General features: G+C 57.2%; 1 protein-coding gene across 1 annotated transcript; it reads right to left on the bottom strand.

Annotated features, from left to right (window-relative positions):
* Window positions 1-831: 831 nt before the first annotated feature.
* Window positions 832-21,442, bottom strand: LOC142362444 (maestro heat-like repeat-containing protein family member 2B). Its single transcript, XM_075431079.1, has 32 exons — window positions 21,121-21,442; window positions 14,446-14,556; window positions 13,882-14,108; window positions 13,586-13,764; window positions 12,969-13,074; window positions 12,188-12,310; window positions 11,574-11,739; window positions 11,101-11,199; window positions 10,680-10,831; window positions 10,272-10,415; window positions 9,742-9,834; window positions 9,342-9,426; window positions 9,117-9,230; window positions 8,648-8,721; window positions 8,085-8,204; window positions 7,008-7,115; window positions 6,655-6,823; window positions 6,262-6,302; window positions 5,836-5,977; window positions 4,883-4,935; window positions 4,368-4,475; window positions 4,005-4,124; window positions 3,706-3,828; window positions 3,454-3,576; window positions 3,246-3,407; window positions 2,896-3,018; window positions 2,774-2,827; window positions 2,573-2,640; window positions 2,093-2,222; window positions 1,892-1,987; window positions 1,319-1,423; window positions 832-1,107 (listed from the first exon to the last, which is right to left on the bottom strand). The coding sequence occupies exons 1-32, from the start codon at window positions 21,440-21,442 to the stop codon at window positions 832-834; spliced, it is 4,116 nt and encodes a 1,371-aa protein (XP_075287194.1).
* Window positions 21,443-22,322: the final 880 nt, after the last annotated feature.

Raw genomic sequence — 22,322 nt, 5'->3', positions numbered from 1 at the left:
GGCGCCTGATCTCATCTGCCCCAGACACCACCTTCCTGGTCTTGGCTGAAACAAACACCAGGAGAAAAGAGGAGTCATGTCTACGGAAACCCAGCCTCTGGCCCCGGATACTGTTCAAGGAGAACCCAAGTGGTGGCAGCGAAGGCCACAGGGAAAGCCAGGCCCTCCTGAACTCGGTGCAGCAGGGTTTCCTGAGCTCGAGAAGCGGCTGACAAATCCCAGGCTGGAAAGATCCCTCTTCCTCCCTGAACTATTTGCTGGGGCTGCAGGGTTTCAGCAGCCACCGGCTTCTGCTCCCAGCAGCTGTGTCCCTGATTCCCACACAGGCCACCTTCGTCTCTGGGACTCGGGAAAACTCCCTGGGACTTCCCCAGCACACGCAGACCCCGCTGCCTGAAGAGGAAAGGGGTGAAAGACAACCCTTTGCAGCACGCGCCAGGCCTCCTCCCCACCCACTTTGCTCTGGGCAGCAAATTGGCTTCCCCTCTTGTGCTCGGCAGGAGATGTCTTCCCTGGCAGGGGTGAGTTTGGAGACTGCCTGGCTAGCTGCCTGTCTCTCCAGGCTCAAGGGAGCGAGCAAAGGGGAAGGCATCCTCTGAAACATCAGGGACTTCATCCGAGCAAGGTGGCTGACCAGCCTCTGCCTCTCCTGGCATGTGGAGGGGGACAGACGTTGCGGGGGACAGTTCCCAGCGTTGGCGACAATGTCCTGCCCTCAGACAGCAGCAGGGGATGGCCCTGACCACCCACCATCACACGTGCTCCGAGGAGGTGGGACTCAGCCACTCTCTCCCAGGGACCCTTCCTGAGACGGCCAGGGAGGCAGAGGACTTACAAGCTGGGGGCACAAAACCAGCCGAGCACCTTGTCTCCCGCTTCCCTCCCGGGGACGGGGCCGGGCCCTGCAGGATCCCGGTCGTGCCAAGCCAGGAAGGGAGGAAGGATCTGGCTGAGCACAGCTGGGAAGCGCCCGCTCTCCTCACCTTGTATTTGGAGAAGGTAGGCAAGGCAGAGCCACGGCCTCTGGTGGATCGTGGCAACGCAGTCGCAAGTCAGAGTGCCCAGCAGTCCCACCAGGGAGCCGAAGCCATTCCAAGGACGTCCTCTCTGCAGGGAAGAGCAGCAGGGAAAGGGTCGCAGGCAGCCCCAGCACCCGCTGGCCTCTGCCGCCCATCCCGCTCCCTGAGTGGCCACTGGCAGAAGGGCTGCCCCGTGATCCCAGAGCCCCGAAACCCAGCACCCGGCCAGGCCGGGCTTTCTTCCGGGGCCATCAATGATGGGGAGGGGGCACAGTGGGACACAGGAGGTCCCTACTCACCATCAGCTCAAATCGCTCCTTGTAAGCTCCCAGCACATGGGCTAAAATCCACAGGGCTCTCTCCCGCTCCCATTCTGTCCCCGAGGTGAGCCAGTCCTTCAGCACCTGGGGCAGGGCACGTCTCTCTTACAACCGGCGTCTTTCTCTCCCCAAGATCTCTCTCCATCTCCCTCCTTCTCTGGCCCCTTCCTGGCGCAGCCCCCAGCCCCACCGAGCACTGGCACTGCGGTCTCCACCGCCCCGCTCTCCCCCGCTGCCTCTGCCCTCAGCCGGCTCTTGCCTCCCTGCCAGCGGCTCCCCACTCCAGCCTTCGCCCCCGGCTGCTCTCGTCCAGCTCCGGGCTGGCTCCCGGCCTTCCCTCTGGCACGGCCCACTTCTCTGCCTGTCCTGAGGCCACATGGCCGGGGGCTCGCGTCCCCCAGCTCAGCCCCTCGCCCCGCACAAACACACAGCCTCAGAGCGAGGAGCCAAAGCCCTGCTTTCCTATAGCAAAGGTATCCACCTCTTGCCACCCTCTGCAGACTCAATGCCCTGCCCCTCTGACGCTCTCCCTCTTGCCCCAGGGCTACTCACATCGACCACGTCGTCCAAGCTGGTCGAGCTTGCCTCCGCCTCCAGCAGAGTTGCTATGAGGTGGCCCAGATCTTGCATGCATCTGCTGTGCAGAACCTGAAGGCAGGAAAGGAGAGCTGAGGTTCTGCACCATGGGGACGGCCAGGGCACGCTGAGCGGGGAACCTGACCCAGAGGTGGGCAGGCACTGGCCGCTGGGTACCTGAACGTTTACAGCTGCCTTCGCTGCCTGCCTTCCCTTCTGCCTCTCAGGCGGATAGGACACGACACTGTGGCAGCACACTGCCAGCAGCTTCCGATTGTCCTCCTGGCTCAGAAGTGGCCTCAGCTTGCTGGCCAGAGGAAAAATGAAGAGAAAAAAGAAAGCGGATTTACTTGCCCTCTCCAGCGTGCCTCAAAGCACAACTGGGTTCCACCTAATCAAGGGCCCCAAATACAACACGCCCAGCCCACGCCAGCAAGCCCTGCCTTCAGCTCCAGCAACTCCTGCCTCTGCCCAGGCAGTGGGCAAACCCCCACCCCCAGGTTGAGGAACCCCCGGGGCTCCCTTCCTTCGGGAGACCCCCACAATGGGGAACAGCCTCCCGCTCCACAGCCCCAGCAGCTCCCGGCCCCAAGCTCAAGTCACTTGGGCTGGCTGGGGCGCACTGGGAGGCCCCAGAGCCCGGGGAACAGACCTCACCTCAACTTCTCCAGGGGCTGCAACACTCCATGCACCAGGGAGTCCCACGGCTCCCTCTCCAACCAGTCCTGTGAGGCCCAGAGACACAAGCACAGAGTTGGCAGCCCGCAGGGGCACGGGACAGCCCTCCCCTGCTGACAGGCTTTGACAGACGCTGCCCCGTCACCCCCATGGATGCCCCAAGGCACCCAAGGGCCCCACCAGCTCGGGACACAGCTCCAGCAGCTCCCACCAAGCCGACAGACCATCGTGCCTCTGGGGAAAGCAGAGCATGGCGCAGCCCCAAACTCCCCTGTCTCACTGCCCCAGCTACAGACACTCACCAGCAGGGTCCACATCACCTTCTGCTTCAAGCCGAGCTCAAAGCTGCCGCAGTCGCCCACAGCCTGGATGGCACTGCTGACCTCAGTGATGCTCTGCACCAAGGCCAGCTTGAGCTGCCAGTCCTGAGGGCAAAGAGAGCAAAGCACCCCTTGAACTCTTGGAAGGGCTGAGGGGTGCAAGAGGAGCATGGGCAGAGGGAACCCGTGGGGGGTTTGCATCTGGATGGGGAGAACAAACCCGTGCTTGGGGGATCTTTAGAAACAGACCCACCATCTCGGTATGCCCCAGCCCCGAGGGGCTGGAGCGAGGGCACCCAGGCAGCCCTGCCCTGCGCACCCCGAGCTCCTACCCTCTCTCTGGCTCCGCAGAGCTGCAGAATGTTGCCCACAATTTCTTTCTCCACGCAGGCGAGCAGCTGCTCCTTGGGTGCACACAGGGCTATGCTGCTGTAGGTGTGCATCAGAGCAGCGCAAGTGGCCTGGGCTCTCTCCTTATTCTGCTGCTGCTGTACCTGTGTCGACAGAGATGCCCCAAGATGTCAGCCCCAGGACTGCCACGGGCTCCTGCGGCAGCTCCTCGTTCAGCCGGGCACCTCCCCGCAGCTCCCCGAGCCGCCAGCTCCGGGGCCGGGAGCTGTTCCCATCCCGCAGCGTGGGTTCTCGCATGGGGATGGGGAGGAGCTGCACCCAGCACAGCTCTCGGGGAGCTCTTACAAGAGGCCTTCTCTAAATGCAGCTGCCGCAGCTTGGGGAGAAGGGGAAATCAAGCCAGAAATGGAAAGCTAAACAGCAAAACCCTGGATCGTTTACCTTCCAGCCCGTGGAAGTCTGACACAGCCAGTCTCCGGTGAAAGCGGAGGAGAACATTGTCACCGTGTCCAAGACCAGGTGGAAGTGGTTCTCGGCAGCACGGGACACAACAGAAATCATGCCCTGCAGCCGCAGAGAAACGAGGAGTCAGCTCCAGCCCAGGCACTCCGCCGTGGCCAGCGACAACGGCCAGGTAGGACGTTGCAGCAAGGGCGAAACGGCAGCAACGGGGAAGTCAAGGAGGCCTGGAGCAGGGCCAGGAGCAGCAGGGGATGCTCAGGACATGGACATCGCCTCACCTGGGCCTCAGGCAGCTCCATAGGGTTCGCCTCCTGAAGGAACCTCAGCACCTCCCCACGGACGTGTCCGAGGTCCCGACAAGCCGCCAGCGCTGTCCCGAGAGCCTTGTAGAGGAACAGCTGAAAGGGAAGAGGCCGAGCCTGAGCTGCAGTCATGGCCCGACCCGTCACGAGAGGGCTGGCCCCAGAAGGGCCTGACTGGCCCTGGGAGCGGGCGAAGCCGGCCATCACGCCGGGCTGTAGCCAGCCGCTGGGGCAGCCCGGGGGGACGCATCTTTTGGGGGAGGGGGAACGGCACGCAGTGGAAACCCCCTGTGTGGGCAGAGCATGGGCACCAGCCCCGGCGCGGGGCAGGGGACATACCTTCTCCCAGGAGCCGGGGACAGAGCTGCCCAGCTGCTGGCTCAGCTCCTGGCTCAGCCCCACGGTCCAGGCCCCGTCTTCGATGGGCTCCAGCGACGCTCGCAGGAACTGTGGGGAACAGGAGAGGACGCGAGTGTTCTCCTGGCCCTGGCCGGGGCCCTTTCCACGCCCCTGTGTCCCGGGACACTGCGCAGGGACAGCTGCCGGGAACGGCAGTCTCTTCCCCCACCCCAGCCAACCCTCTTTTCACCAGCCTCCCTCCTCTCCCAACACCCCCGGCACGCCGGACACCGAGGAGGCGGCCGTGGCCAAGGTGTGTGCTGCAGCGTCCCAGGGCACTGGCCATCAGCCGTGGCGTGTGTGCAGACAGCAGCTCCTCCGAGCGGGCAGGCACTACTGCGGGGGTGCCACGGGGCGTTCTGCAGGTGCCCCCACCGCCCGGTGCCGGCACAGGCAGCCCCGAGCTTCCTCCCACAGCTCAGCGCGCTCCCTCTTCTCCCCCAGGGATGCTGTACCTTCAGCATACGCTCCTCCCAGTCTGCAGAGTCCAGGGAGACCTCGGTTGTTCCTGGAAAGCAGAAGGAAGCAAAACCCTTGCTGCTATTGAAGCTCACAGCCAAGAAGAGCCCAGTAGTCTCCTCTGCGGTCACACGTCCCAAAAGTCCCAGGCCATCAGGCTGGAGAGGGCCTGCGAGCACCTACACCACAGCCCTTGGGAGGCCACAGACACAGGAGGGATCCCAGGGGCATTTGTCAGAGCCACTGAGTCAAGCTGGGGAAGGACGCGCAGACCGCGGCTGATCCCCACTGCCTGACTGCAGCTCCCAGAACAACTTGGACCACTGAGTGCCAGCACACACCGGCAACACCCGTTTTCTCCTGAATCACCCACCACTTTCTGCCCATTTCATAGAATCATAAAATCATAGAATCAAGAAAGTTGGGAAAGACCTCTCAGATCAGCAAGTCCAACACTCACGCCAACACCACCACGCCTGCTCAGCCATGTCCTGAAGTGCCACATCTACCCGTTTTTTGAGCACCTCCAGGGATGGTGACTCCACCACTTCCCTGGGCAGCCTGTTCCAATGCTTCACCAGTCTTTCAGTAAGGAAATTTTTCCTAATAGCCAAACTAAACCTCCCCTGACGCAACCTGAGCCCGTCTGTGGCCCTGGGCACTTGGCCCTCCGAAGCCTGGGAGCTGCAGCCCCTCCAGCAGTACCAGTCCAATCCTTGCCCTGAACCCCCACCAGGACACGGGGGTGCCACCGTGACCTGCTGTCCTAGGGGACACCAACGGCCCCGTCCATCCACTGGGCCATGGCTGCCCCCAGCCTCAGCACTGGCTCCCTGGAAGGCCAAAGGCTGCGGAGCAAGCGCTGAGGAACTGGGCCCCATTCCCCTCCATCACGCTGGGACGCTGCATTTCCCTGCCCCTCGTCCCTCCCTCCCCACCCGCGCTTCACCTTCCAGGTACTGCAGCAGGGGCGGCATCTCGGTGGCCCACACCGCCGCCACGGCCCTGTGGATCCTGCCGTGGAGAGCCTGCAGCAGCCGCAAGGCAGCGGCTGCGCGTTCGCCGGTCTTTTCAGGAGCCGCTGCCAACACCTAGGCGAGGACAGGAGGGAAGGGTCGCTCCTGCCGCCGCAGCCACAGCTTCTCCCGCCACGGAGGGAGGGAGGGAGGGAGGGAGGGAGGGAGGGAGCTCTGCGGGCGGCCAGCGGCTTCACCAGGGTGCTGCCAGCCCCGAGGAAGGAGGGGGATCCCCGGCGGGCTCAGGCGCGCTGCCTCCTCCTCGGGGGTCCCGGCACTGGCCTCAACAGCATCTCTGCCGTGGGCTCTCCCATCACCCCCGGCCAGGAAAGTTCTTTCCTCAGGGCCGCGCTACTCACCAGCAGTCGAACCAGCAGGGCTTGGGGAGTCGGCAGCCGGGCTGCGGGGAGGAACAAAGGCTGGATGAGCGGACGAGCCCCCGCCGTGCCCTGCCCCTCGCACCTCCGATACCCCCGCACAGGGCTGAGAGCGGCCGTGCTGCCAGGGCGCTGGGCCAGGGGCTCCCGAGGGCTGCCCAGCGGGAGATGAAGGCAGCTCCGGCACGGCCGGGAACAAGCCCCGGCTCCCCAGGAGAGCCAGGTCTCTGCGCCGGGCAAGGGGCAACGCAGGGCAGAGCCCCCCATGCCCAGCAGCAGAGCCTGCCTCTGCCCTTTGGCTCTCCTGCTCAGGGCTGCGGAGGAACACGGAGACACAGACCGGACTGGCCCCCAGCCAAACCCAGCGGCACTCACCAGGGCTCCCATCTTGCTCCGGGGAGTTCACGGCATCGGGCTTCTCTTCTTCCTCGTGCCCCGCTCTCTCCTGCCTCTCCACGAGGGCTCGGAGGCAGCGGGACAGCGGGATCAGCATGCCGCTGTACTGGGCTGGCACCACGTACTCCAGAAGCCTCGGCCACAGGAGCTGCAGAGAAAGACCAGGCAATTCACCACAGCGGCACTTCCACTCCGCTCGCAGACAGAAAGGATGGTTTGCTTTTCCCTGAGCCTCGCGCGCTGCAGCGCACATCGGGGAGAGGTTCAGGGCATGGGGAAAAATGCCCTGAAGGGAAGAAGTGGCCGCTGCAGCGGGGCACAGGGTGGCTTACCTTGGTCATCCCTCTCAGAGAGACGTCCAGCGAGCCCACGATTTCCATGCACAGGGCTTGAAGAGCTTGTTCCTCCGGGTTTTCCCAGGCCAAATGGCCTTCTGCCACCTGCAAGACGCAGTTGCCCAAAGCCCCGTTACTCAGCTCCCAACCGACAAGGCTCAGACATGGCCCTCCCAGTGCTCCTGCAACAGCCTCCCAGGACCACTGACCTCCTGAAGGAGGACAAGGACAGCCAGACCTAGCTCAGGGACCAGTTCCCAGATGCTGGCAAGGACTGGGAAGTCTGCGAGCAGAGAGATGCTGCTAGTCTGCACGGTCCCTCAGGACCCAAATGCTGCTGTCATGCCAGTGCAGCACAGGTGAGGAACGTGCCCTTCAGCGGGGCTCTTCTCACGGCCAGACCTGGTGGCAGCAGGTCCGACGGATGCGGAGTGGAACCCAGCAGCCCCCTCCTGCACCCTGCTCCCGAAGCAGAGCCAGCCCAAGCCCTGCAGCACCGCGACGCACGCGTGTCGAAGATCCTCGGCAAGTCAGCGGGAGGCTCGGCCATCCCCAGCCTTCATCTCCTGGGCACCCAGCTGGAAACGCTCACCGAAGGGACTGCCAAAAGGCCTGTCCCCATGCCAGAAGGGACACGGGCCCCCAAGACTGCTCTCAGACGGGCAGGGCATGCTTTGGAGGGCCCCAGCACAAGAGCCCCACAGAAAGCTCCTCCAGCCAGGCCCACCTCCCTGCACTGGCTGCGTTTTGCTGATCATCCATCAGCATCTAAGGATGGAGGATGTCCCCTCCCTACAAGGTCCCTCCCTTCGGAAGGCAGCTTTGCTCAGCCCGTGGGCTGCACACGCAGTCCCGGGTGGTACGCCCAGGTGCAAACCCACACCACCCACCGACGCCTCCACCGACAGCAGCACAGACACCCATGAGGAGCGGCCATTTGGAGCACGCTCCGATGGCAGTGCTGGCGACGACGGCCCTGCAGCGTGGAGGTCTCCACGGCCAAGGATGCCCGCAGGAGCTCTCAGCACAGCCCAGGCACTGGGCAAAGCCCCGGCTGTCCCGCTCTGCCCTTACCAGTCTGCCCGAGATCCGGCCGAACTCGTTGAAGATGTGCCCCACCACATCCCATTCCTGACAGCTCTGGGAGCCAGAGCTCAGCAGCTCCCTGATGAACTCCACAACTGCTGTCTGCACCTGCCAGGGGAGACCGTGGTTACCACCCTCCTGGTCAACACCTTCGCTTGGGAGCCGCCTTAGTGGCTTGCAGAGAGATGGTGAGGGCATGGCAGCAGCTTTTGCTCCGCAGCTCAGTCACGGACTTTAGCACCTGGCTGCATGTGCATTTGCCCATCCGTTGTGACCTCCCCACCCCAGGCTGCCAGCTCTCCCCAGGGAGGAGACAGCACCCACCACCTGGGCAACGTGCTGTCACCTCCCCAGGCACTCCAACGCTGCCCACGCCAGCAGCAGCATCACCTCTCACCATCAGCTCTCCGGGGAGCACGAGGAAGCAGGGAAACGGAACGGTCGCCCAGGTCAGCCCCCAAACTGCCGCTCCTGCTACAGCCTCACCAGGCTCTGCCCCCAGGGAGAGGCTTTCTCTGCCGCCCTGGCAGCCCCTTCCCAAACCAGCTCACCTGGGCACTGGGGTTGCTGCACACCGACCGCACGGCCTCCACCAGCTGCGGCAGCTGCTCTCTTGTTGCAGGGTCTGGAACAGACACGGAGAGGTGCGCACTGAGGCAGAGCCCCCACGGCACAAGGCACCCCTTGAAGCTTCTGAGCTTTTCATACGTTAGCGGGACAGAAAAGCGGGGCCCAAGTCTGACTTCACAGGAGGCAGCAGCGTACCCAGAGCAACTCCGTTTCTAGAGGCACGGCTATTTTATAGGGATCAAAAGCTACGGTAACAGAGAACTAGAGAAATGGCACGGGTACAAGCAGCTCCTGCGCCCACCAGCCCGCCTGTGTCACTGAGCTTGGAGCATCAGCTCAGCTGGGGACCTGCTCTTTGCAGCTCCTTTCGGGTGCAGGTGCACCACTTCCAGCCTCTTCCTGCTCTCAGCCCACCAGCCCCAACCCCCGCCTCGCGTCCCAGGCACTGACCATCAGAGCGGGCCAGTTCTCTCAGCAGGCCCAGAGCTGCCACGCGATAGGCATTGCTCCTGCTGCTCAGCTGGCAGCGCAGAAACGCAATCGTCTCCTCCGGGTAGGTGCGGGCTGCAGAGAAGAAATCACGTTCTGCGTTAGCAGGCAGCTGCCTCCAGCTGCTGAGGACTGGAACAGAGCTGCCACGGCACAGCGGGGCATCGCCCAGCCTCCGCTCCTTACCCAGCAGCACGATGCAGCGGGACAGCACTGCCTTGCGACCCAGGCCAGGCTCTTTGGTCACATCACAGAGCCGTAGGAACAAAGCCTGTTTCAAAGAAATTCACGTCAGCGCAGAAGGGGACTGAAAAGAAGCAGCGCTGCCTGCCCTCCTCTCCCAGAGTCCTGCCACTCGGCCGAGAGGCAAATGGCCCAGGGAGCTGGGCTGCCCCTCGCTCCCCTTCCAGACAGCCAGGACCAGGCCTCTTGCAGCGTGCAGGCACCTCCGTGGCACCGGGATCACAAACCCTGGCGTGCTGCTGGCCTGCGGGAAGGTCCCGGCGGAGGGACGCCCTGCCCTGCCCTGCCCTGCCCGCCGGCAGCCTTTCCCCTCCGCGCAGTCCGGCGTGCGGGCTCCCCTTACCTGGCAGTACACAGCCGAGCTGATGGCCAGAGCCAAGCCCTGGGGGATTGGGCTCTGAAGTCCCTCCAGCGTCTCCAGCAGATAGCTGAGGTTCTGCAAGAGAACGGCGCAGCAAGAGGAGGCTCAAGCCACCTCAAGCCACTTGCGACGGGAGAAACCCAGCACATCTGGGCTAAGGGGAGTCCCTGTCACCAGCTCCCAGGGAAAACCCCAAACCCTCCTGCACGGGGCTTCGTTGCCCTCCCCTCAGAGCAGCATCGGGACTGGACACAGCCCTGGGCATTCGAGCAAAGCTCTTCCCGCACGCACAGCCCCAGGGAGGTGGCAATGCCAGAAGATGAGCCTCACGGATGTGACGCTTGGCTCCCTCCTGGCCCCCCCCTGCATTGCCCTGCTCTTGCCCCAAGAGCGCACGCAAGCCTCAGGCCTCCTCTGCTCTCCCTGGTCCTTCTCAAAGGCCTTCCCAGGTCCTCTGGGCACTCGCACAGACCCACCCGAGCAGCCACGCTGGGCCCCACACGACTCCTCACCTTGGTGACCTGGGAGGTGTCTCGCACCTCCTGATATTGCTGCAGGAGCCAGAGGAACGGCTCCCAGGCATGGTATCCGTGCCGCTCCCCGTGCAGAAGGGCCACCGTCATGGCAGTCACTGCCCCGAGGACAGCCTGCTTGTCCTGGAGAGGGAAAGGAGAAGCCCTGCTGGGAGAGACAGCCTTTGCCCATGCTGCTGCCCCAGCCCTCCCCGAACAAAGGCCCCAGGACTCTGCTGCTTCCCCCCAGGGAGCCCCCAGACACAGGGCGGCAGGCTCCCGGCTTGGGGGGCTTCCTCGCCCAGACTGCTCCCTCTCCACCCTGCTCGCACCCCGCCGCGCACAGATGGGCCCGCTGACGTGGACATGCCCGCTGCGGCCCCAGGCATGGAAAGCAGCACTTCTCACCTCTTCCTCCTCGCAGTGCAGCAAATTCGCCACAACGTAGCGGAAGACCGGGTAAATGTCTCGGCACAGCCGCGCTTCCCGACTGCGAGGGAAGGGGCACTGCTCCCGGCTGCAGAAGTATGCGGTGACCCCTTTCGACCACTGCTCCACAACTGCACCAGGACAAAGGAGAAGGGAGCACATGACAGTCTGCAGCAGGGAGGGGACCTCTGTGCAGTGCCGCTGTGTCCTGCCCACCGCAACGTCCCAGGTTCCCCCTGCTCCTTCTACACACTCACAGCGCTTTGGGATCGCCAAGGCCTGACCTCACCGGGGGCTGACGCCCACCACGTTCCCTCGGAGACCGCGCGGAGCCATCAAAGGCCACCCCTGCCCCGGCAACCCCGGCCAAGGAGCTGCTCACCACTACCCTAACACTCACCGCTGCAGAAGGTGCGCAGGATCCGGCCGCTCCCCACCTGGCTCAGCATGGCGCGCAGGGCCAACAGCGTCATTCCCACAAAGGGGATGCACTGCAGGGCTGCGGAGAAGGCAGGGACAGAGGGACCGAGGGTCAGCGAGAGACACGGGAGACTGGGGTCAATCTCTGGCAAGGCTGGGGCTGCCGGGCCATGCCAGAGGGCATGGGGAGGGCTGCATTCCCCAAGGGGGACACAGCAGGGAAGCTCTCTGGGGAAACAGGGAGGACAGTGGGGGGCACAGACCCCACGCGTTTCTCTCCAGTGGGTTCCCACCCTCCAGGAACCGAGCTGCTGGCCGGCCCTGGCATGCAGCGGGGAGGCTTGGCAATTTCATAGCCCCCCAGCCCAACACAGAGCATTTAGGAAGGGGGAGGATCCCTGCTGCCCACTATCGCAGACCCCGACCCAAACCGGGAGGCCAAGGGTGCCGTACCGTAGCTGCGGGACAGTTTGCCTAGGGTGAGGAGCACAAACTCCTCCGGAACCTTCCCCATGGCCTTCAGGTGTCTCTGGAGCTCCGACATGACAAAGTGGAAGTGGGAGCGGGCCAGAGCCACCAGGACATCGCTAGCAGCCGTCTTCATGTCGTCTGTCACACCCTGGAAAAGCACCACAGGTTCAGCACTCCTGAGGAAACGGCTGAGGCACTCGCACAGGCTGAACGCCCCTGTCTCCCGTGCAAGTCCCCTTGCTGCAGTTGTGCTCGGGCCAGGGCGTCCGCTGCCTCTTGTACCCCGGGGCAGGCGAGCAGCTTCTCCGGGAGACGAGGGACACTTCTCCCCGGCACAGCCCTGTGCTGCTGCCTCCTCTCCCTCTCTGCGGAGATGCTGGGAACAAACTGTCGCAGACTCCAGACCCTCCCCCGTGGGGCCTCTCCATGGGGCTGCTGGGTGCCCAAGGTTCTTCATCAAGCCAGGAGGAACAACCTTGAGCTGAACCCAGCTTGGTGGGAATAACCGAGGAACATCTCTGCGCTGCTCTGTATTTCCCCAAAACCCAGGGGCGTAGGCAGGCTGCTTTGGTGGCCTTGGAAGAGAACAAGCTCACCTGGGCTGCCCGCATGTCGCTGGATGCCTCTGCTATCAGGCGGTTCACGATGCCGCCCGGCAAACGGCCATCATCTCCCTGCAAGACGCTCTCCAGCTCCCGGTATATCTCCACTCGGTCACCCTGAGGACAGACCAAAGGGGAGGGAGCGATGAGACTTGGGACTTGCTTTGTCCTCGTTCCCGGCGAGCCACGAGAGAGACCTGCTGCCCCACAAATCATCTGTGTGCCACGGGCACGAGGGACCAGCTGCAGGCATCGCTCAGGACAGACACAGCCAAGAGCAAGATCTCCTGTGGCACCTCCGACACCAACAGAGAGCCAGGCAGGGAGACCAACTCCACCAGGGTAAGAGGCCATGCAGGAGCCCAGAAAGCCATTCCCGAGGCCGGGGAATGGCGGAGGTCAGAGGGAGAGCCCCAGACGAGGCAGGGGAAAGTGTGGGAATGAGACCATGCCCCGAGGAGGGGAAGCCATGAGCACCCTGCACCTTGGGGCCCTGGCGCTGGGACAGTTCCCGAACCAAAGCTAAGGAGGGGCCTTGGGTAAAGGCGCTGCAGAGATGCTGGGGGTTACGCCAGACGCTTTGCCTTGCCCAGGAGAGCGCTGTGAGCTCCCAGGGAAAGGAGGGAGCCAGGGAGCAGTGGCATTAGTCCAGCTTGAGCGGCAGGGACGAAGCGCCTGCGGGAGGGCAGAGGTGCCGTCAGGCGAGATCCCCCTCTGCCGCTGTGCCGGGGAAGCCAGGGGCAGGGAGGGGGGCCCTCAAGCCCCCTGGCCTCACCTCATGGTCTTGCAGATGCTTTAGCAAAGTCCCCACGACCTCCAAGGCAGTGACGGCCACAGGGACAGTCTCCTTCTCCCTGCCTCCATCCTCAGGATGCTCAGGTCTGCACTGGACACAGCAGCACGAGCAGAAGGCTGGAAGAAAAGAAAGAAATGGTTCGCAGGCTGCAGGGCTTCCAAGCAGGGAGGGGTGAGGATCTTCACAGCCTCCCCCAGCACTCACCGCCCGTCCTGGGCAGTGGTGGCAAGAGGGCAGTCAGTGGGATGAGGGGAGGGAGCCTTCCCCCCACTGCGGCGCCACTGGGAAGAACACAGTGGGAGACTGGGCCCAGTGCCAGCACAGCAGTGGGGACCCCGAGCTGGGCAGGGGATGGACGTGGGGCCCTGCCCCATGGGAGAGGAACAGGAGGGCTGGGCAGCCCCAGCTGCCCCACGGAGGGCAGGCAGAGGATGGAGCCAGAGCACTCTCGGAGGTGCCCGGCAGCAGAATGAGAGGTGGCGGGAACGCAGCCCCCAGCACCCACCCGGGATGGGGACGCAGCCCCCAGCACCCACCCGGGACGGGGACGCAGCCCCCAGCAGGCAGCAGCCCCCAGCCTCCCCCCGGCCTCTCACCTCGGAGTGCTCGGAGCGCTCTCCTCATCATCCTGGCAGCAGGATCCCCTGGAGGGACACACAGCTCTCTCCAGGTCCTCCTCCCGCGAATGCCACCAGAAACTGGGGCAGCACCAGCTCCCGGGGGCAGGTATGGGGCCCGGCCATTGTGACCGTGCTGCAGGGCGCGGCACCTCACACTGTGACACGGGGACACAACAGCTGGGGACACACCGTGGGCCGAGGACCGGACATGGCAGCATCCCAGGGACCCCCTCCCCGGCCCAGAAACGTGGGATTGCCCCATTCTCCCTCACTTGAACTCGCTCGTGGTCCTCCAACAGTTTTGGCAATGACTTTCTCCCCACAGCCCTTCCCAGCCCCGTCCCCAATCCACGTCGCCCTCCAGGGACCCCAGGCAACGTGGTCTCAACGGGACTGACCTGGCCTTTTCCCTCTGCGTTTTCTCTCCCTGGTTTTCTCCAAAGAGGAGGCTCTTGCTTGTGTCCGTGGGTGCCCTCCCCTGCACCTCCTCCTTCACTCGCTGGTGAAGATTGAGGCAAAAGACTCGTTGAGTCCCTCAGCCTTCTCTCCATCCCGGGTACCCAGGTCTCCTGTGTCCTTCCAGAGAGGGCCCACACTTTCCCTAGTCTTCCTTTTATCACTGACATACCTAGAGAAGCTTTTCTTGCTGCCCTTGGCACCCCTGCCCAGATTTAATCCTGTCAGGGCTTGAACTTTCCTAGCCAGATCCCTGGCTGCTCGGGCAATTTCTCTGTATTCCTCCCAGGCTACCTGCCCTTGCTGCCACCCTCTCTAGGCTTCCTTTTTCTGCTTCAGTTTGTCCAGGAGCTCCTTGTTCATCCACGGAGGCCTCCTGCCGTTTCTGGGTGACTTCTCTGTTGGGATGCATCGCTCCTGAGCTTGCAGGAGGTCATCCTTGAATGTTAAAATGAGCTTTCTTGGGCCCCTGTTCCCACCAGGGCTTTGTCCTGATGCCGTGAAAAGCCGGAATTGAAGACTCAATGGTCGGCAGACTATTAAGCAGGTATTCTTTATTGCGGCGCCGCGCACACGGGGGATCTCTCCTCCAAACGCGTGCACCGAAGAGACACAGTTACTAGGTATTTATGCTATGTTAACATACATATTCCTTACATTTCCAAGAAATGTTTATCATAGTAATGGCTTTTCCGAGAATTCATTAATATATGGTAATGTCCATCGCACATGTTTGTTTGGCGTCTCTGGGCAGGGGTCTTCAGATTATCCTGCAGCCTCCTTATCGCTGTAGTTTGCATACCTGTTCTCCCAAGGCCCAGGCGCCTAAAGGGATTATTCAGGAGTCCCTTGTCTTGCAACCGTCCCAATATTCACAAAGAACCAAGACTTGTTTCTGACCACCTGAAGTGATAACATCCCCTACACGTTACATTTGTTACATTTACAGTTATCAATCCCTCCTTTTCTTTTGAGGATTTGTAGCTAGAAAGCTATGAATCCTCACTATTCTATTTTGTAGGTATTATTTTCAAATTCCTGTAGTCCTTCATGCCAAGGCTCTGGGAAAAGTATTTTCCAGTTTCTACTTGGTGCCTAATCTTGTTCCTTTTCCAGTCACTGTATGTCTCAACTGAGGCCTGACAACACCAAAGGAAACATTTGAGAGGCATGCAAACAAGTATGCCCAAAACCACCAGTGTGATCATTCCCATGAATAATTGTTTCAACCACTCTAAATTGGGGAGCCAAGAGGTTAAATTTTGTTCCCCTACTTACAAGTGGGTTGTCTTCCCGTTTGGCTTGTCTCCATGATGTTCTTAATATGCCTTTAGGTATTTGGGACTGATTATATATTCGGTCCTGGCTAACTAGATGACCTATGGTACACATTCCCTTCCAACCCGCAGGGAGCTGCTTTCTGCTAATGCCATCACCACATAGCCACCAATACCCGTCGGGTATATTTACAGGGCCCGTCAGTGGCTGTGAGATTTGCTCTGTAAAATGTTCCACGGTTTACCCAGCCAATTGGTACATTCCTAAAATAATCCCAGTTCAAGGGGCTATAGGTTTCTGATTGGGTTCTGTTACAAAAATCTATATATATCGCGCCTGTCCCTTTCAAATCCCAAATTCCTACTTCTACTGTAGTTTTGTTGATCAAATAATCATTCCACCCATCTCTGCAAGTACAATTTTTGTGTGTATGGAAGGGGGTCAGCACGAACAAGTGTTGGATCTTGCTTTCCATAGGCAGCTATTATTGCTGACCAATATCTGGGTGTTGTTATCTAATATCTGTAGGTCGCATCTTGGTCCAGTCATGTAGTTCGAGTTGTCATGATCGCAGTATCCTAAAAAGCCTAGGTTTAACAAAGTTACCGCCGCAATCATAGTTTCAAACCGCCAGCCTTTTCGACCATCCATCCTGGTTTAGGAGCCTTCTTCACTCGGGAATAATGGATCCAGGCCGGTTGTTCTCTAATCTTGATTGCAGTGAAGGTAGTCAGCAACACCTGGTAAGGTCCATTCCACTTCTCTCTCAGTGGATCACCTGAAAAATTCTCTTAACATAAACCCAATCTCCAGGGCTAAATGGATGGATCGAGTGATCTACCCCTTTAGCCCTGGTACCCAAAACATTTTTACTAATCCTTTCTAATTGTTTTCCTAAGGATATAACATAATTCTGTAGATACTGATTTCCCAACTGGTTCAAATCTTCCCCCTGATATTTAGCCTGATATGGTCTCCCATACAGTATCTCAAAAGGGCTCAAATTTTCTTTGGCCCTAGGTTTTACACGTATCCAAAGTAGTGCAATAGGCAATGCTTGGTACCAATATAGATTCGCTTCTTGGCATATTTTTGCATCTTTTCTACTTGCCCACTGGCTTGTGGTCTGTAGGGCGTATGTAACTGCCAATTGATTCCTAACAGTTTGCTGACCTGTTGCACTACTTCTGCACAAAAATGCGTCCCCCTATCTGAGGAGATACTTGTCGGTACCCCAAATCGAGGTATTATTTCATTTAATAATACCTTAGTTACTTCCCTTGCTTTATTTGTTCTACAAGGGAATGCTTCTGGCCAACCTGAAAAGGTATCCATGAGTACATTATAATAAGTACCTGTACCCTCCTTTTCTTGGAAGTTCAGAGAAATCAATTTGCCAATGCTGTCCCGGTATACTTCCCTTCCCAATACTTCCTAACTGTACCTGGTTACCTGTATTGGGGTTATTTTTAAACATGTTTCCCATTGTTGGGTTACTTGTCAGACTGTAGTATACAAATTGTTCCCTATTAATTTCTGATTTAAAAATTTATACAGGGAGTCCGCTCCCCAGTGTGTCCTATTGTGTTCTTCTTTAACCACCCCCCATATCTGTTTAGCAGGGATTATAATTCTGCCATCACTTAAGTAGGCCCACCCCTGGGATGGAACTTGGCCCCCTAATCCCTCTATTAATTCTTCATCAGCTTTAGAGTACTCAACATTTTCTTGGTCACTCAGGTTTCTATTTCTATAATCTGGAATTAAGGCTAAAATCTCTTACATTCTCTCTGCTGCCTGTTTAGCTTCAGAGTCAGCCAACCTGTTACCTCTTTCCTGGTCAGTGTTACCCTTCAGGTGTCCTCGGCAGTGCATGATGGCAACTTTTGCTGGTAGTTGAACAGCTTCTAATAGTCGAAGGATTTCCTCAGCATATATAATGTGCTTCCCTTGCGCAGTTAGTAGTCCTCGCTCCTTCCAAATTGTCCCATGAGTGTGGACAACTCCAAAGGCATATTTGGAATCTGTCCATATGTTTATCTTTTTCCTTTTGTTAACTCCAGAGCCCTAGTTAGGGCAACAGTTTCAGCCTTTTGAGCTGATGTTCCAGCAGGTAGTGACTGAGACTAAACTACTTCGTCTGCTGTTGTCACCGCATACCTGGCCTTTCAAATACCTTGTCCGACAATGCTGCTTCCATCCGTGAACCAGGAGTCCTGTGCATCTTCCAGGGGTTCCTCTTTCAGATCTGGTCTGCTGGAGTACACAGTCTCTATGGTTTCTAAGCAATCATGTACCGATGGTTCAGAGATTGACCCGCTGAGAAAAGAAGCTGGGTTTGTAATATTAGTTACTACAATATTAATATCATCTGATTCAATCAGAATGGCCTGGTATTGTAGAAATCGGGATGGGGAAAGCCAGTGGTTCCCTTTTTTGTTCCAGTACAGCTGATACTGTGTGAGATCGGTACTGTGATCTTTTGCCCAAGGTGAATTTTCGGGCTTCCTGAACAGTCAAGACCACCGCCGCCACAGCTTGCAGACATCCTGGCCATCCTTTGCTTACTCCATCCAGCTGTTTAGCAAAATAGGCCACAGCTCTTTTCTAGGGTCCCAGATGTTGAGCTAGGATCCCCAGAGCTATGCCTTGTGTCTCATAAGAAAACAGCCAAAAGGGTTTAGTAACACCAGGCAGGCCCAGAGCCGGGACCTTCATTAGATCCTTCTTAAGTGTCTGAAATGCATTTTGAGCTTCTTTGGACCAGATCAATCAGGTGGGGTTGTTTTTCAAAAGTTCACATAAGGGTCTCACTATTATTCCATAATTATAAATTCATAACCAGCACCAACCTGTCAGTCCCAGAAAGGTCCTGAGCTCTTTTACCGTCTGACGGAGGGGAGTCCTGCAGATGGCTTCATTCTGTTCTGTTCCTAGTTCTCTTTGTCCAGACAGCTTGCATCCAAGGTAGATAACCCGTTGCCGCACCATCTGAGCTTCCTGTTGAGAGACTTGATACCCATTTAATCTCAAAAAGTTTAACAAACTGATAGTCCACTGTATACAGTCAGGTTTTGTTTCAGTTGCTATTAATGTACTGTAAAAGGGTTCCATCTCTGGAGGAAGGGTTCCATGCTTCAAGTTCTCATGCTAGTTGATTTCTCAAGATTGTTGGGCTATGCTTAAAACCTTGGGGTAACACTGTCCAGGCAAGCTGGGGTTTTTTTTTACCCATGGTAGGATTTTCCCACTCAAATGCAAATAAATTCAGATTTTCTTTGGCTAAAGGCAGACAGAAGAATGCATCCTTTAAATCCAATACCGTAAACCATACTTGCTACCACAGGGTGTATGCCCCTAACAATATTATTCACTTCTCTTAAATCCTGTACTACCCAGTAAGTTCCACCTGTTTTTTTTTTTTTTTTGTTTGTTTGTTTTTTTACTGGTAACACAGGAGTATTGTATTCTGATTCACACTCCACTAGTAGTCCATACTGTAAAAAGTTACCTTGTTTCCCCTCTTTTTCATTTCGTTTTTCTGTTGCTTAACTTCTAAGAACTTTGCTTTTTTTTTTTTCTTTCTTCATTTAGAGCAGCAGCTAGCAAAGCAGCTTGTAACTTGATACCTTTCTGTTCTAATCACTTTACACAACCCTTCGGAAAATCCAGAGGGGTTTTCCTTTTGGGTTTTTTTTGGTTTTTTCTTTTTTCAATACCGCGTTAAACTTTTCATCTCCTATACTTTTTAATTGTCCACAAAACCGCATCAATTCTAACAACATATCATAATTCAATTAATTGTTTCCTTGTGAGGGATCACCTCCCTCCGAAGCTCATGTTACAATAAAATAACTTCTCAACTTCTCCACCAATCGGTTAACACAACACACAAACACACACACACACACACACAACCTAGAAGCGATCTTTTAAAATCCTTCTGTTTACAAACTGTATCACCTAAGTAGAACAATATATACATGCAAACCACTTCAGTTAACATGTTTATATACATAGAGCTCTTTCAAAACAATATATACAGTATATTTAATACATACCCCAAAACCAGAGTCCCTAAATGATCGATCAATGCCAAATAACTAGAGAACTTGTAACCCCACAATATATACCAACTTGTATTTTAAAACCAATCCCCAAATTCCCAACTCAATTCCTAAATCATGCCGATTTTCTTTAAGCAAACCAAACCCCATACATTATTAAGATGTTGTCGAGTGAGGGGTCTCCCCCTACTTTTCCCAATGTTGCCGTCTAGATCCTGGGAGAGGCTCTCAAAATCCCCCCCATGGGAAGACCCTGCACTGATACTTAAGAAATCATAAACCACGGCCCCGAAGACTCAGAGTTCAAATACAACAGTCCCAAGTCAAAAACCGGAAATCAGCAGAACATACCAAACGTACGTGGTGGTTTTTTTTCTTTTTTTTTTCCTTCACCATTTTTTTCTCTCTTTTTTTTTTTCTTTTTTTTTTTGACTTATTTGTCTTTCACACAGAGGCTTCATACACAGTCACACAAGCTTTCCAATGTGCTAGAAGACATCCTAAGGGGCTTTTCTTTAAAATACCACTGCTTTGCTGTCCCCCATTTTACTTTGTTGATTCTGTACCTCTGTTAGTCTTTATCTTAACAATTTTAATCTGTCGTCCCCTTCTGTCCCGCTCTGACCACGTTCCAAAAATGTCACAATTAATATTCTGGTCACAAGAAAAGAGGTTCACCGTGCAAGGTGGTGGTTTTTTTTTGGTTTTACGATGCCTGATGGGTATGTTAACAAGCCAGTATCTGAGATATCCGATATCCGAGTTCAATACCAACAAATCCGTATCGCCAGAAGTACAACTTAAGCGGGTTTCCTAAGCGTACCATACCGAATGTACGTTATTACAGAAGTACAAAGCTTAACCCATGCTTGTACCAACGCACAATTACCAAAAGCACGTTATTACAGAAGTGCAAAGCTTAACCCGTGCCTGCACCAACGTACCAAGACGTACACCCTCAGGCACTAGTAGCCTGGTGTACAGCGCTCAGCGTAGGACGTCTCCTACAACTTACGAGAACTCTCCAAATGACTGGTCTCACATACCAAAACAGAGAAAGAAAGTAAAAAAAAGAATACCTTTACTCGTTTAGATGGTCCTTGTCTGCTCCCACAGTGATCCGAGTGAGGCGAGGAGTCCCTCCGGGAAATCCCAGGGGTACCCTAGGGAGTCCTGTTCTCAGCGGGTCCTGCAGCCGAGCAGAGCGGGTCCCATCTGGGGTGCCAGAAATGATGCCGTGAAAAGCCAGAATTGAAGACTCAATGGTCGGCAGACTATTAAGCAGGTATTCTTTATGGCGGCGCCAGGCACACGGGGGATCTCTCCTCCAAACGTGTGCACCAAAGAGACACAGTTACTAGGTATTTATGCTATGTTATCATACATATTCCTTACATTTCCAAGAAATGTTTATCATAGTAATGGCTTTTCCGAGAATTCATTAATATATGGTAATGTCCATCGCACATGTTTGTTTGGCGTCTCTGGGCAGGGGTCTTCAGATTATCCTGCAGCCTCCTTATCTCTGTAGTTTGCATACCTGTTCTCCCAAGGCCCAGGCGCCTAAAGGGATTATTCAGGAGTCCCTTGTCTTGCAACCGTCCCAATATTCACAAAGAACCAAGACTTGTTTCTGACCACCTGAAGTGATAACATCCCCTACACGTTACATTTGTTACATTTACAGTTATCAGTCCCATGGTACTCTACTGAGCAGGTCCCTGAAGAGACCAAAGTCAGCTCTCCTCCAGTCCAGGGCAATGAGCTTGCTGTGCGCCCTCCTCGCTGCCCCAAGGATCTCGAACTCCACCATTTCACAGTCACTGCAGCCAAGGCCGCCCTTGAGCTCCACTTTCTCCACCAGCCCCTCCCTGCTGCTGAGAACAAGGGCCAGCACAGCACCTCTCCCCGGGGGCTCCTCTGTCACGTGCAGAAGAAACCCATCGTCAACGTGGTCCAGGAACCTCCTGGACTGCTTCTGCCCTGCTGTGTTGTACCACCAGCAGATATTGGGGTGGCTGAAGTCCCCCATGAGGACCAGGGCTTGTCAGCGTGAGGCTGCTCCTATCTGCCCGCAGAGGGCCTCACCTGGTCGGTCTTCCTGGGCTGGTGGCCTGTAGCAGACCCCCACATTATCATGTCATTTGTCCCTGCCCTGCCTTTAATCCTGACCAATGAGCTCTCCGTTGGCTCCTCATCCATCCCCAGGCAGAGCTCCATGCACTCCAGCTGGTCACTGCCATAGAGGGCAACACCCCCCCCCCCCCATCTGCCCTGCCTGTCCTTGCTAAAGAGCCTGTGTCCTTCCATCCCAACGCTCCCACTCCACTCACAGGAGCCATCCCACCACGTCTCCATGATGCCAGCCAGATCACAGCCCTGCAGGCATGCGCATGTCTCCAGCTCCTCTTGTTTATTGCCCATGCTTCGTGCGCTTGCCCAGAGGCATTTCAGTTGGGCTCTGTGCCCCCCACGGGTGTTTGAGCCACAGCAACCCTCCAGCAACTTCCGAGATGCAAAACCTGCAAGGCAGATCCACCCCCTCAGCTTCCAGTGCGAGACACAAAGCCCTCAGCTGGCACTGTGCCGCTGAGCCAGGCTGTTCCAGACCCTTGGGATGGCAACCGAGGTGCCCACTGAGCGCAAAGAGCAATGGGATCATCCGGACCTGGGGAAGGCACGGTCCAGGACACAGAACACAGACGGAAGCTGCAGCTGCCCCGCCCGGACGCACGCATCCCCTGGACGGGACCGCATGCCCTCTCTCTGCCCAAACCTGCCAGGAGCAGGGAGCTGGACTCAAAGATCCTCGTGGGACCCTTCCAGCCTGAGGTATTCTATGATCCCCCTTTCTGCCTCTGCTCAGAAACAAGACAAAGTTCAGCCTGAAGCCCCGAGCTAACAGGCTTGGT

Source organism: Opisthocomus hoazin, chromosome 9 (genome assembly GCF_030867145.1).
Source record: "Opisthocomus hoazin isolate bOpiHoa1 chromosome 9, bOpiHoa1.hap1, whole genome shotgun sequence".
Lineage (NCBI taxonomy): Eukaryota > Metazoa > Chordata > Aves > Opisthocomiformes > Opisthocomidae > Opisthocomus > Opisthocomus hoazin.
Note: the sequence above shows the minus strand (reverse complement) of the source record. Positions and strands in the feature narration are given on the sequence as shown.

Excerpts from the sequence above, each read along its gene's own strand:
- LOC142362444 (XM_075431079.1), bottom strand. The coding sequence starts at position 21,442 with ATGGGGGACTTCAGCCACCCCAATATCTGCTGGTGGTACAACACAGCA. Across the intron at positions 3,829-4,004 it reads TGGAGCTGCCTGAGGCCCAG|GGCATGATTTCTGTTGTGTC; the intron begins GTGAGGCGATGT and ends CTGCGGCTGCAG. Across the intron at positions 2,223-2,572 it reads CAGCCCCTGGAGAAGTTGAG|CAAGCTGAGGCCACTTCTGA; the intron begins GTGAGGTCTGTT and ends TCCTCTGGCCAG.